Source organism: Sorghum bicolor, chromosome 4 (assembly GCF_000003195.3).
Source record: "Sorghum bicolor cultivar BTx623 chromosome 4, Sorghum_bicolor_NCBIv3, whole genome shotgun sequence".
NCBI lineage: Eukaryota > Viridiplantae > Streptophyta > Magnoliopsida > Poales > Poaceae > Sorghum > Sorghum bicolor.
Window position 1 is genome coordinate 28,172,092 of NC_012873.2, and position 14,769 is coordinate 28,186,860.

The 14,769-nt window shown below is 47.8% G+C and overlaps 1 protein-coding gene across 1 annotated transcript; it reads left to right on the forward strand.

Moving 5' to 3' along the window:
- On the forward strand, positions 13,227 to 14,173 carry LOC110434774. The gene is made up of 2 exons (XM_021459499.1): positions 13,227 to 13,403; positions 13,481 to 14,173. Exons 1-2 carry the CDS (start codon positions 13,227 to 13,229, stop codon positions 14,171 to 14,173), a joined length of 870 nt encoding a protein of 289 aa, XP_021315174.1.

Below are 14,769 nucleotides of genomic sequence, written 5' to 3' on the forward strand. Positions count from 1 at the left end.
CTTTGAAGTAGAGAAACCATAGTTATCCTCTCTATTCTGCTACCATCGCCCATATACTAGAATTGCTCTATTCTCTATTCCCATATTATCACTCACTGTTATCTTACCTTTAATATTGTTCTTATTCGATTCTACCATCTTTCCTATTTACACTTATCTATCTATCCTGGTTAAGTTAGAGCGTAGTTGGTTCTCCCGTTTCCCTGTGGATACGATAAAACCTTTAACCGGGAAAAAGCTATAACGGTATCCGTACGCTTGCGGATTATCTGTGTGCGTATAAATACCATAGTACACTCTAGTGCCATGCAGGGGATGACAACCTAGTATTCAAGTGGTGTTAGCAAGTGTCAACAATAGGCACCGATGATCAACTTGCTGATATATGCTGGGGATGACAACCTAGTATTCAAGTGGTGTTAGCAAGTGTCAACAATAGGCACCGATGATCAACTTGCCGATATATTCACCAAGCCACTTGATGAGAAGAGGTTTTGCAAGCTAAGGAATGAATTGAACATACTTGACTTTTCAAATATGTGTTGATGCACCCCCACTATATGACATGCCTCTCCTTCGAGCAAAGCAAGGTGAAATTGTTTGACATGTCATCCATCTTTGCTAAGGACTTGTTTAGTGCATCTAGTCATTCCTTACATATCTTAGGATCATTCATGAAAATCAAATAAATTTGATGCTTGTATGGTACCACTATTGCTTCTATGCTTGACTTGATCTAGTGGTAGCATATGACATGTTTGTGGGCTTGCAATCCTAGTGTTTGATCTAGAATATGAGCTATAAGTGTTTAGCTCAACATGGTACAAGATAACCCTTATTTGGAGGTGTGAAGAAGCTTGTCCTTGGATCAAACCGAGTTAAATATCTTAGGCAAGTAATCTAGATTGGACCAATTTGGGGAAATGATCTCACTTCACATGGTTTCACACTAACCTTTCTAAAAATTGGAGCTCACCTTTTGTGGTTTTGATGACAAAGGGGGAGAGAATTTCCCAAAGATTGAAGATAGGGGAGTAACATGATAAAAGAAGGGGAGATAGGGGAGTAACATGATAAAAGAAGGGGATCAATTAAAATTTTGAAGCAGACAAGTAGGGGGAGCAAGCTCACAAACTTGTATGTTGCATTTGAATGTGCATCACATATGTATGCTTGCATTTGCATTAGCTTTAGAAGTTTTCTTCTCTCCAATACCTTGCTTGTGTGGTGTATGCTAGTTATAAGTTTGATTGATGAAATGAAAAACTAGCATGCTTAGGTAGTATAACTAGACCTTTAGTTGTTTCCCAAGTGGTACTAGAACCTTGTTTATAATGTTGATCTCACGAGGTGTTCTAGTTTTGTGAATGGCTAGTTACTAATGGTGCTAAGGATGGTGTATATTGGCAACTCCGATTGGTATCACGCTTCAAAGGTCCATTCTTTACACCTTAGCATCATTTTGGTAGAAATTGACTCCTATATTTCCTATTCAAGCATATGTGCAAGCTTTAAAATCCAAACTCTTAGCACATATGTAGGGGGAGCAATTGCTACCAATTTTGGGTTTATGAAACTTGTCCATAACCTCTGCACATGGTAAAATGCTTGGGCAAGCAACATGAATCCAAGAAAATTTTATTGAAAATCTTTGGAAAAAGGGTTGTCATCAATTACCAAAAAGGGGGAGATTGAAAGCCCTAGTTTGGTTTTGGATAACTTATGAAACCCTAGCACTAACCTCTATACTAAGTGTGTGTAGACTTAATGAGGTTGGTACATGCCAGGTGATGGAGCAAGCAATGATCATGGTGATAATGGTGATGACCACAAGATGATAAAGTGCTCAACTTGGAAAAGAAGAAAGAGAAAAACAAAACCCTATGGAGATCAAGGCAAAGGTATGCTTAGGGTTTTGGTTTTGGTGATCAAGACACCATAGAGGGTGTGATCATATTTAGGATAGATAGCCGTACTATAAAGAGGGGAATTCTTTGGCTAAGCGGTTATCAAGTGCCACTAGGTGTCATTGTTCATGTGCATGCATTTAGAACCTAGTGAGCTAACTTAACTCCTTCAAAGAAATTGTTTGTAAAAATGCTAACACACGTGCACACTTGTTGGAACACACGTTGAGGTGTTGGCACACTTTGAGAAGGAGGTGGAGTTTGAAGAGTAGAGAGAGGATTCGGCGCTTTTCGAGAAAATGAAGTGCATATTTTCTATTGCGCCAGTGGGAATTTTTGGAGAAGTCGCGGGAGTGTTTCTCGCTGAGAAAACACTCACCGGACGCTTGCTTCTGGAGCACCGGACGCTGAGTCTGAGCGTCCGGTGCAGACAGTGCCTGACCCAGCTAGGGTAAGGCACCGGACGATTGGCACCGGACGCTGGCTTGAGCGTCCGGTGGTTAGCGTCCGGTGTGCGGGCGTTTTTGCGACCCTCTCTGCGCATGGATCCCGTGAGCACCGGACGCTTTCGGTGCTTAGCGTCCGGTGACCCTGCGAGTTTGCGGAGCTCTCTGCGCATGAGTCCGGTGTGCACCGGACGCGTCCGGTGCCAACCTGCTCAGCGTCCGGTGCTCTGCAGGTTACCGTTAGACTCTGACACGCGGCTGACTTTGGAGCACCGGACGCAGGTGTTGAGCGTCCGGTGCCCCTTTAAGAGCGTCTGGTGACCCCGTATTTCGCCCAGTGAAAGAGCCAACGGCTCTATTTGTTTGAGGGGCTATAAATACGTGTTTGGCCGGCTTGGGGCTCACACTCTTGGCATTCTAGCATACATAACATCCTTGTGAGCCTAAGCAAACACCTCCCACTCATCTCCTTCATAGATTAAACATCTTTGTGAGATTGGGAATGATTCCAAGTGCATTTGCTTGAGTGATTGCATCTAGTGGCACTTGGCGATCGATTTTGCTGCGGTTTTCTTGTTACTCTTGGTGGTTGCCGCCACCTAGACGGCTTGGAGCAGCGGAGGAGGATTGGCACGAGTTGGTGATTGTTCGTGGCCATCTCCCAGCGATTGTGAGAGGTTTGTGCCTACCTCAGCGGAGAGCCAAAGGCAACATTAGTGGATTGCTCATGTCATTGAGCTACCTCACTTATGGGTATGTTCTTGTGGTGTCCTAGTGAGGACGAGGTTCATGCTACACCTCTTAGCCACCGAACCACCAAGTGTTGGTCGACACAATGGGGATGTAGCGTGCCGGCAAGCACGTTAACCTCGGGAGAAAAATTGTGTGTCTCCATTGTGATTGTTCATTGGATTTCTCCCGGTGATTGGACTTCATATTATTGATTGGTTCATCCCCTCTACACGGTGGTATAAAGTTAAAACCATCTCTTTTACATTCCCGCAAACTAGAGTAGCTTACTTACTTGTATAGAAACTTTAGGTAGCTTTCTAGTGTAAGTAGTGACATAGCTCTTGTGTGCCTAGTGTTTATATCAACTAGAATTGTTGGATAGGTGGCTTGCAAACACCCCATTAGAGCTAGAGCAAATAGCTTCGCTTTGTTATTTACTAACCTCTTGCTCTAGTGAGTTTGTAAAATTTTTAAATAGGCTATTCACCCCCCCCTCTAGCCATATTAGGACCTTTCAATAGTGAGCAAGACAAAGTTGATGGATCATGAGCGTAGCATTTGTCAGATCAGATGGCTCAGCCTAATGGAAAGATAATCTATCTATATTTATGTTTTGTTTATATCTTCCAAAGATTGAATGTGCAACATATTAGCTTATATGATTAGGAGTGTGGGATCACGAAGGTAGTACAAAGAACAAAGATTAAAGGACTAAACATATTGAATTAATTGGGTTGGTTAATTTAGAGCTACAAATCATACATCTTTGTCTCTTTTATTCATGTGTATGCCAGAACCAAGGAGAAGCTCATAAAAGTGATAGTCAAGTACCTTAAGGTGTTACCTTACTTGAAGAGTGATGGTATAGTATCACCTTGTGGAAGCTTTCCTTTCTTAGCGGTTGTGCATCGTGTTTGTGGCACCCTCCATGGATCATCTCTTTATGATGAATGAGCTATGTCCTTGTGCAAATTTTTAAACTTCATGTGTCTCCTTTATCTCCAATGTGAGTTTGTATCTCAGGACTTCCTAGGTTGATATTGAAAGTTTTCCTGTAGGGGTTAGTCCAACAAAATATCCCATATCTACTATAGCATACTATCGGCTCAAAAAACAACCTAGACACCATGACTAATTTGATTTAGGAGGGCATTTTAACCTAAGCACCATGCTTAATTTAAAAAATCCTTTGGAAGTAAGATCATCATTCCTAAACTAAGCACCAAGCTTAATTAAGAGATAAATGAAACTACTCCAAACCTAGACATATACTAAAGGAAATAAAGGTAGCATGAGAGCATTTATAGAGATCTACTTACGTGGAGAAGTAGTGTGACTAGTATTTAACAAATCAGGCATGTCTCAAAGGTAGGGATAACCAACATAGCAACATGGCAAAAGATGTTTTTATGTAATGTACTCCCCCAAGCTTGAATTTTGCAAAATTCAAGTTTGGATGAATTTAATTCAATGTTGCATGATGATTGGTTGGGCATACCTTGCACTTGTCATCCGTCAGATCTTCTTGCTCCAATCCTGGAAAGGTTAGTGGCAAGAATACCCGAAGGAATATTTCTACAATTATCTTTATATGCTCAAATACACAAGGCAATGTTGCAAATAATTAGAAGTTCATGTTATGATCTGATAAGTGCTTGTTTTAGGACACTAAGCTTGTCCTTGGGAAACCATCAATTTATGTCGGCGAAGTGGTTTCCCCTCCAACGCTGACCTATATCAAGATCAACGAGATCTGCAATATTTATTATAGACATAAACATCGACAACCGCCCTTTTAAAGTTTTTATAAATAGAAAGGAAGAGGGGGTTGGAGATCTCAAATGTGGTAAGGATGGAGAGACCAATTGATTGGGGAGATGTTTTATATGAGCAAGGACTTGGTAAGGTATTTATGAAATAACTTCCATGCTCACTGTTGTTTCTCTCATTCTGAAACTCCAAGGATGATTCTTCATGAATGCTTAAAATTTCTCTAGGATTGTCTCTCAAGTTTGTTTTATCCATCCATTCAATGGTGATAGCACATGGATTTTTAATGCCCTCTAGCCATTGATGTTGCTCTTCTCGATCCTCCTTGTGGTCTTGGTGACTCTTATGCATGGGATGTCTAGAGAGATTCATAGGATCATCGGGAGGTTCAAGAGAAAGAGCATAGTAGAAATTATTAGGTTCAAGGATGGGTTTAAAGATAGGTTCGAATGAGTCATCAAAAGTGGGCGTAGAATGGGAGAAGATGAGATTGTCTTCTAAATGGCTTCACTCTCCTTCTATTGCATCACTTAAGATGCCATCCTTGAGTCTTTCTAGATGTCCATCAAAGGTTCAGAATATATGCACTCAAAGGTCTCTTATGAAGCAGGAAGTTTAAGCTCATCCCAAAATGAATTTCCAAAGGTAGAATTTCTACTTCTCTTAGATTATTTTGGAGCACTACTAGTTTGGGTTGGATAGCCGAATCATGGGATTGAAATGTTTGGAAATCGGCTATTGAAACTTCCTTTCCTTGTTTGGGAGATGATTCCTTCTCTATTTCTAGGATTTTTTTATGAAGACTAGTGCAAGAAGGATGTCCACGAATGAAGACATACCTTCCTTTACTAACAGATAAAGAAAGAAAAACTCTACCAAAGGTTATATGATTAAGACCAATGTGAAAATATCGAGAAAAAACATGGTCTTGTAGGGCTAGGTCTAAACCAGAATTTATAGAAAGATTAAAAGATTCCCTAGATGTAGCTAAAAATTCATTATCTTCTTGATTAAAAGATAGGACCTCGGCTATAGAAAAGGGTTGGTTTTGACCTATTGCAATCGACTCCGGACACATATCATAATTAGGGGCAAAGAAAGGACTTGTTGACTCCCATGGTCTATGGCTGGTCTCAGAAGGTGCAAAAAAATCAATAATAGCTGTGCAATTTGAGTTATCCGTAAAAATAAAAATAAAAAGATAAAAGTATAGAAGTATAAAAGTATAATACAAGATAATAGCAAGACTTAAAGTTATCTCAGCAAACCGTCTTTCTCCCTGGCAACGGCGCCAGAAATGCTTGTTGATATTTGGTAACACAAAAAGGAAATGATCCGCAAGCGCACGGATATCGGTGAGCATTTCACCCGGGAGGTTATCCAGAGTTATCGTATTTATATTTTTACCACTGGGAGAAAGGGTGCATCTGACTAACCAAATCTATTGCTACTATCCCTTTAGGCTACAAAGAATGTTTCTCGATGTGAGCGATGTATAGAGAAGACTGCAACCATAGTCTCCTTCTAACCTTGGTAAGGATGATCTACTATTCTATTAGGGAAGCTTACGGAATCTAGACACCACAAAGGATGTTCGACCCGCACCTATAAACCTACCCGTCCTGCTAACGAGATGTGGGATGCAAAGGTAACTCAGAAATGACACGTTCCTCGCTACTACCACGGTCCAGCTAGTCAGGGGATATCTATGAGTACCCTAGCCCAAACACCACGTTTACGCTAGCAATGATTACTCTAATACTCAACTGGAAGAGATTAAAGTAAACTCATAACCCAAAGAACAATAAAGCAAGAACTTACTAGAATTAGAAGTTGAATTACTGAAGAATCCTAGGAGCAAGCCTCGGGTTAGAAGACTTGATCCCGTAGGTACAACCTCGGAGTAGACACCGACAGGCCGGGCTTCCTCCGATCTACACCTCCACTCTATCTCTCTCAATCTAGTAGAAACTAGAAGATCTAATTCTACTCACATTGGATGCTAAGCCTAAAAGAAATTTTATCTAGAGGAGAGGCATTCCTTCGAGGGCTCCTCTCAAATCTATGATGAACTTGTTCTCCTCCAGGGGCCAGGGGTCTGCTTATATAGTCCTCCTCCTCTGTGCATTTTTGGTTCAGCAGCTGATGTGGTACTAAACTTTCCACCATATCTCATTAAAATGCACCTAGGCCTTAATGGACCAAAATCTGATTTGGGCCCAATTAATCCCACAGCTCTTTTATGTGGAGTCTTTCTTTTATTAATATCTCTTGATTCTGACAAATATAGCAAATAATATATGCATTTCGATCAGCTCGACGAGATCTTTGTAATGGTGTACTCCATTCTGTGATTGATGCTTGTACCATGGCGGGCGCCCAAGGGGGGTAGGCGGGCGCCCTGCCCCCGGGCCCGTTCGGCCTCTCGTTCGTTCCCGTAGCTTGTGGAGTATTCTAGATGATAGAAAATTGCGCGGCAAGTTAATATCTCTATGTAAACCCGATGTGTGGTCCTTTCCTTCATATTTCCTGATAACACCCTACAGAAATAGACAAACACCAAAACTCGTGGAATTCTGTCAGATAAAACCCTAAGTCTAGGTGTTGGTTGCATTTGAATTCTTTTCTTTATTTATTTGATGATTATATTTGGTACTTAAGGACCATCAACAAGGAGTGGATTTGCATTCTTCGGTGATTCCCGTTTGCGATCTTTCATTCGGAACGCATCTCGTCGCAAGATCGTAAGCCGTTCGCGCCCGTTCCTTATCTGTTCTTGCGATCTGTAGGGTTTTCTCACCTCTAGCTATTATGTTTGCTTATATATATCCTATCTATTCCATCTTTTGCAGCTCGTTTGTCTCTAGTGTCAGTTGGCAGTGACAGTCAACTTGGGGCCAAGCCCGCGAGTACGGATTGAGGCCAAGCCTCTTGAGTGACAGTTGGTCAGTTGTCGGCAGTGTTTCAGGGATAGTTTCTTGCAATGGCACGTTGCAAGAATGTCAGTGGTCCGGTAGCCAGCTCAGGGGGTTCTCCAGGAGGTGATGGTGGAGGTGATCCTCCCCGTCGCCTGTCAGCGACAGAGAAGGGAAAAGGCAAGAAGCTGGCGACCAAGAAGAGGAAGGCCAATGATAGAGAGGCTGAGGTGGCAGAGGCAGTTGCTGCAGCAGCTGAGGCGGCAGAGAGGGGTGGACGCTCAGGTGCCCTAAGGATTGGGGCCGAACTCATGCCACAGTAGAGGCGTGCAGTTGAGGCACTTCATGGGTCTCCTCCTGGCACTATCATGCTAGGAGGGCAGCGTGTCAGAATTGCAGTTAGAGGCACAGCAGTAGGAGCAGCCCCTCAGGAGGTCGACTCACGCTCGTACTCAGGCCAACCTTAGGACTGGTATGCAGGGTCAGTCCACCTCCACTCCTTGCTCTACTCCAGCTCGTGGCACTCTAGCTCCACGTCCAGCGCTAGTGAGGATACATAAGGATTACACCTAGGTCTCCGCTCGAGCAATCCAAGAGCTGTGGTTTGTTCCCTTTCTGACTTGGTTTCCAGCTTCCAGGGATCCAAGAGCCAAGGCCAGATTCTATACAGTTGTTCAGGAGGATATGTACGAGGCTCTTGTCCGCTCACAGGCTCAGTTCAGGGAGCACAGGGTGCTCGACCTTGAGATATTTGGGAACGTGGTCGGTGCGGACATCAGACAGTATTTCACCTATCTGACCGGTCTCCCAGAGTTACTTGCTTTACCGGGCACTTATTGTGAGGAGTGGGTCCGAGAGTTCTATGCCTCAGTGTGGGTTTCTCCAGACCATAGCTACATCCACTACGCACTGGCTGACACTGACTACAGAGTGACAGCAGAGAGGGCCAGAGAGGTTCTTGGATTGAGAGCCTATTCCACTCGGATCCATCAGCTTTGCTACGGGAACTTTGAGCCTCCTCGACGTCCTCACGGTGGTGCTCTGCCATCGGTTGACTTTGTGGCTCCCTATTTCCGTCAGCCCTTTGGAGTGGGCTCCAATAGGATAGTGGGTGACCTGACTCATCTAGCCAGCATCCTTGACTTCGTGTTGAGGAAGACACTCTTTCCTAGGTTCGGCTATAGAGACGGCTTCACCAGGATTCAGCAGTGGTTGGTAGCCCACCTGATCTTGAAGACGCCATTTGATTTGTGGGATTTGATTGTGTCAGAGATTGAGGACACAATTTCAGAGAGCTTCAGGGGTCATCGTCAGCTGCCATACACACACTGGATCACTTTGCTTATACTTCGTGCTAGGCCAGAGCCTCTCCCAGCTCACCTGTAGAGAGAGCTGTAGGCCAGGACCCTGCCAGATGCTGAGAGCGCATCATGATCTCAGAGCTCCACCACCTCCTCGTGCACCACGTGGCCAGGCGCCACCACCTTCTCCTAGGGGCACTCGCAGTTCAGGAGCAGTCCTAGAGACTAAGGAGGAGCAGGATATCGCCATTGGGGCGTTTGCAGACGCTGAGGCTGAGGAGGAGTTTGCCTTTGCTTCAGACAGCTCAGACAATGATTATCGTCTTCCAGTGCCAGACCTTCCTCCGAGGCCGCACGACCACGAGGCAGGAGGTTCCTCGAGTGCTTCAGACCCCGCTATACTTGCTATTCGAGAGGGGAGGAGAGCCGATCAGTGGCAGACAGCTGCGGAGCAGGCCAAGAGAGACAGGGATCAGGCTACCATCAATGCAGCCATGTAGGCTAGGCAGGACGAGCTCTAGCGACAGCTTCTGACCTTCCAGGAGCAGCAGCTTGTGTTCCAGGCTCAGCAGACGGCGATGATGGCCGCTCTTATGGCCGCCTCAGGGATTCAGCTTCCTTAGATACAACTCCCAGGCACTTCGTCAGTCAGACCTGCTACCCTAGCGCCACATAGTCAGTCCCAGCCGCCACTCCAGCTTTCTGCTCAGAGCCAGCCTTTCTCGATGCCAGAACACCAGGTTTCTCAGGGTGCCATCTCTTCTAGCTTTGAGCAGGTGCCACAGTTCACACCTCTACGCTCTGGTTTTACACCTCAGTCAGCGACAGCGTCACAGCTCGTGTTGGACTCGTCAGCATGCCAGCACATCAGTTTCTCTTATAGTGCTCTGACTGGTGACCCTACTCCACCTCTCCAGGCTCCTGCAGCATTGACGGTCCCAGTTCCCACTACTGAGCGCCTGTCGTCGTCAGTAGCTTCATCTGAGTAGCTTGCACCTTCCTCTACTGTGCCAGAGACGTCAGCTACAGTGACAGAGTCCGTGCCCGCTTCGTCAGTAGGACTTCAGCAGCCAGCACAGCCCATGACAGCTTCAGAGCCTGCAGAGCCGACTCAGACCGCTTCTCCAGCACGTGCAGCTTCAGAGGGTCACTCTATCTCCTCCGACTCGACGGCCGATCGATCAGACAACGCAACACGTTTTCAGGCTGTGCCGAGGGACTCCACTACTCCGCCTTCGCCTCCTTCGTCCTAGGTGTTTGGCACTTGATGCCAAAGGGGGAGAGAGTTGAGAGTATGAGAGTTAGGGGGAGCTTGAGCTAGAGCTAGAGAGGGCTGGTTTTTGATTATTTTGTGTGCTACTCCGTGCATCATGTTTACATTTATGCATTGCATTTGTGTGAGATACTCTTGTGAGATACACTTATTGTCGGTGTTTTCCCCTCGGGGGGTCACACCAATGAGGAAAACTTGTGTGCATGCTCCCCTTTCCAGATGGTGATGCAAGAAAGACTCAAAGATTTATCCTGGTTCGGGCAAGAGAAGGCCCTACATCCAGCGGGGGGAGATGTTTCTATTATCTTGCACCTAAGTGCTTGTACAGGGGTGAATACAAGTCGGTATGGTATGGAGATGAAATATGGTAGCTCTTCTACGTATGTCTTTTGTCCCATATCCTTTCCAAAGCCTCCCCTTTTATAGCTCCAACGGGAGACCTAGGTTACATGCATAGGCGATAGAGTAGGGGTCGATAGGGGTATGGCGCGCTGACCCACTCGAGGCTTCCGTACCGGTGTGGCCTCGAGCTGTATTGTTACGCAGTACTTGGATGATGATTACGCGTGCCACTAAATCCTGCTCCCGTGCGCTGCCCTGGATGGGCTTAACTGTGGGCACGCCTGTACGTCGTGCTGCAGTCGCGTCAAGTTTGTTGAGGCGCTGTCTTTCACTGCCTGACTCTTCTCAGGGAAGGAGCATGGTTGCTTGAGGGTCTGACGCCGCGCAAAGCCCTGCTGGTTGGAGCGCTGACTTTGGGCATCTCGTGGGGGGTCGTGATGAGACGTTCCGTCCGCCTTGCTGCGCCCTATCACGCTCTAACTCATCCGGTGGACAAAGCTACAAAAAGAGGCGATTGGATGGGTGCTTGCTTCCTATCACGCTTCCCGTGACTATCGGGTTAGGTGAGAACGCGACAGGTGCATTAAATGCCCTAGTTTCCGTACCCACGTTAGGCGGCGGGGCGGCGTCCTTGCGATCGAGGCTCGTCGATTCGTACGAGCCAGTTTCCATATTCGACGGTTGTCGTTCGGTCGAGCCCCAGTTGATTCGCATGATGCTCTTTCCATGTTCGAGGCTACAGACGTTGTCTTATCTCGACAATCGTACATGCGATCAGGGGGCGTCGAGTCGGGGGCCTCCATTTACGTATGGATGCTCTCGTTATGTGCGTTGGTTAGGGTACCCCTTACTGATATCCTCGACAGTAGCCCCCGAGCCTCTATTCGAGCGCTTTGCGCTCGAGTAGATGTTCTTCTTGTTGGTCGAGTTTCCATGGGGTCGCACGAGCGACCCCCGTGGGGGTAGCCCCCGAGCTCTTGAAGGAGTCTTTGACTCCTTCGAGGGTTATGTTGCCTTATCTGACGGAAGCGCTCTTGATGTTCATCATGGAAGAGGAGCTAGAGGCTTCGATCTGTTGGTTTAGCGACGGGGCTGTGACGTACTCCCGGAGGAGCGAGCATCACCTACCCCAGATTGAGCTCCTATCGGGTAATCCAAGTGAGAACCTGTGCCCCGTTCAAGGGGGTCAGCTGTAGCCCGGAGGCGTTCTTATAAAGCGGGGTCGACGTGTTTAGGGTTACTGGTCTCGTTCGATAGAGTCCAGCGGCTCGATGCCTCCCTTCATGGGGATTCCTCTCGACCGTCTCGTCCTCGCCTCGGACATCCCCAGCGAGTTCTCGAGGCGGCCCTCGCTTTTCAACCACTCGCTGGGCATCTCTGACTCTGGTACTTGAGATCGGCTGTTAAACCCATTCGGTGGGTCAGCTTGCGACCTCTCGAGGTTTTCATTGTAACGAATGCGTACCTTAGCTTACAGGGGAAGGAAAGGGTCGCAGCGGTTCGCCTTTTTGCCCGTTGGGCGTGCCTTTTCAGGCGGGAGCCGTTGCGGCACTGTACCATCATGGAATTCGTAGCACCCTGTCTGTGAGAGAAACAAGGACCGTTAGGCAGCGTATTTACTAGGGGAGTTACCGTATCCGCCGGAACTGTCCGTTGGTGGTCAGCCGTCTATAAATATCCTTGGGCCTCCAGGTCGTCGCTCCTTCCGCCTCTTGCCCTCGTTATTGCCTCTGCCTCCTTACCACCTCACGCGCGCGCACCCTCGAGCAGTAGCAGAGTTGTTCTCCTTCCTCCTCAAGATGTCGGTGAGACTCATCGCCGCCGATGACTGGCGCCCGTCATCGATGACGGAGCGTCGGCTTCTAGAGCTCGAGAAGGAAGGGCTTCTGCGCCCTCACGTTTCGTCATCGCGGCCAGAGTGGATCGCGCCGGCGGTGGACCACCGGGAACCGAGGCCGCCTAAGTGGTACGTCGTCTCCTTCGCCAAGTTTCACCGCCATGGCTTGGGTTCCCCTCCGAGCCGCTTTATGCGGGCGCTCTGCCACCACTACGGTGTGGAGCTTCAACACTTTTCGCCGAACGCCATCACCGCCGCGGTGTGTGAGGGCTACCTTGGGATGATGCCGCACTGGGATCTGTGGCTCCACTTGTATCGGGGCGAGCTCTTCCATGCCCCCAGTGGAACCACATGGGAGAGGAAGCCGATGCGGGTCGGGTGCCTCAACCTGGTGCTGAAGACCGGCAAGGCGGAGAAGCCGCGGGAGTACATCCCGGTGGGGTTGACGTCGAACCACGCCGGGTGGGACTCCCATTGGTTCTACCTACAGAACGACGATGAACTCCTCCCTGCCTACACCGGGTGCTTGATCTCAGAGTGCCCAAACCACTGGAAGTATGGTGTCATCCAGACCCATCAATCGTGACTCGATCCCATCCTCGACGCCCTAAAGAAGCTGCGCGAGGAAGGCCTGACAGTGGCGCTCGTCCTCTCAGCTGTCCATCACCGGAGGATTCTCCCGTTGATGTCTCGACTGCTGAGGATGGATGAGATTGGTCCCGGCATTTTGTCCCGGGATCTCGAGGCATGCCGGATGTCCAACGAGGCTCCTGCGGACGAAGAGGTCGTGGCCAGAGTTAGGGCGGCCGTCGCAGGCGACTTTCAGCCTGAGCATGTCAACGGCTTCCCTATGAGGCCTGATAAGGGGTCGATTGACCTGGTAAGTCCTTCTCCCCTTTATGGCTTCGATTCTTGATTTTCTTCGATCCTTTTTAAGACTTAGCTTCGCTCGTGCAGGGATCGATTGATGCTCGATCCTTGAAGCCTCCGATGAAGGAGGATGATGTCGATCGTGACAAGAGGCGTGAGTCCGCGGAGAAGCAAAAGTCCACAAAGGACTTAGAAAAGAAGAAGGAAAAGAAGAAGAATCTTGAGCGACAAGTGCTGGAGACACATCGGGCGATGTCCAGGCAAAGGGGGGAGCCTGAGGAGGACTCTCCCGACGAGGACAACGGCAACAAGGGCGACGACGGCAGCGACAACTCTGAGGGGATGGCGGCCCGTCTCAACAGAATCCTCGAGGGCCCGCCGCAAGCTGACGTCGTCGTCCCACGGACGGGAGCCCCTAAGGGGGCGTCGAGCGGGTCCCGCGATGGCCAACAGGGGGAGTTCTCTCCGCTCCATTCTCGTGCTGACACCCCTCCTGTGCCTGCGCAGGGTCGGGCCGTCCCCCGCCCCCAACCTCCTCCTGCGTCTAAGGCGGGCCACTGGGTTAAGTCTCTGACGACGGGGCCGTTGACCCGTGGCCGCGCCGCGGCCTCGAGTAAGGGTGAAATAGGTCGTAGGAGTTCTAGTCCTGGCGCTCGCCAGGCGGGAGACGCCGAGCCGAGGCCTGCGCCCGCCCGTGAGGGGCCCAGGGTCTCGACGCGGGGCGGCTCGAGGCCAGCTGGTCGAGGTGCTGGTAGGCGGGTCGCTCTTCCTGTGGGGTAAGATCTTAACGTTGTGATTCTTGTCTTCTGATGTCTTTGCATTTTCTCAGGTTACGGCTTCTCTTATGTTTATTCCCCTTTCCTCAGGTTGAAGCGGCCGCTCGAACAGGCCCAACCCTCGATGGCCAAGAAGCTCAAAGTGGGGGCGGCTCCCAAAGACTCGGGTGAGTGGTTGGTTCTCCTCCCAGTGGTATTTGTAACACCCTATGTGTTAAGCATGCACTTAGTCTCATAAAACATTCATAAGCATTCTCATCAAGCATGGCATAAGCATCACATCCCATGAGCATAATAATAATTCAAGTGTGATTTTATGTGTGCTTTATTTAGGTGAATTAAATATGGTTAAAAATATTAATCTTGCTTCTAAAATTGTGAAATATTCAAATTAGGTTGAATTGCGTGTTAGAAGGTTTAATAGTAATTTTGTGATATTTTTGGAGCCATAGGATTTGAGAAATGGAATTTATATAAAAATCCCTAAAATGAGTTTATTTAAAAACCTAGAACTAGTTTTAATCTGTGATTCAAATTCTATTTGGAATTTGGCTTCACTTATTAAAGCAAAGTTGTAGGGAATTTTATGGGAAACAATTC

Coding starts and splice junctions, on each gene's coding strand:
- LOC110434774 (XM_021459499.1), top strand. CDS start 13,227: ATGGATGAGATTGGTCCCGGCATTTTGTCCCGGGATCTCGAGGCATGC. Junction 13,404..13,480: donor ATAAGGGGTCGATTGACCTG/GTAAGTCCTTCT, acceptor TCGCTCGTGCAG/GGATCGATTGATGCTCGATC.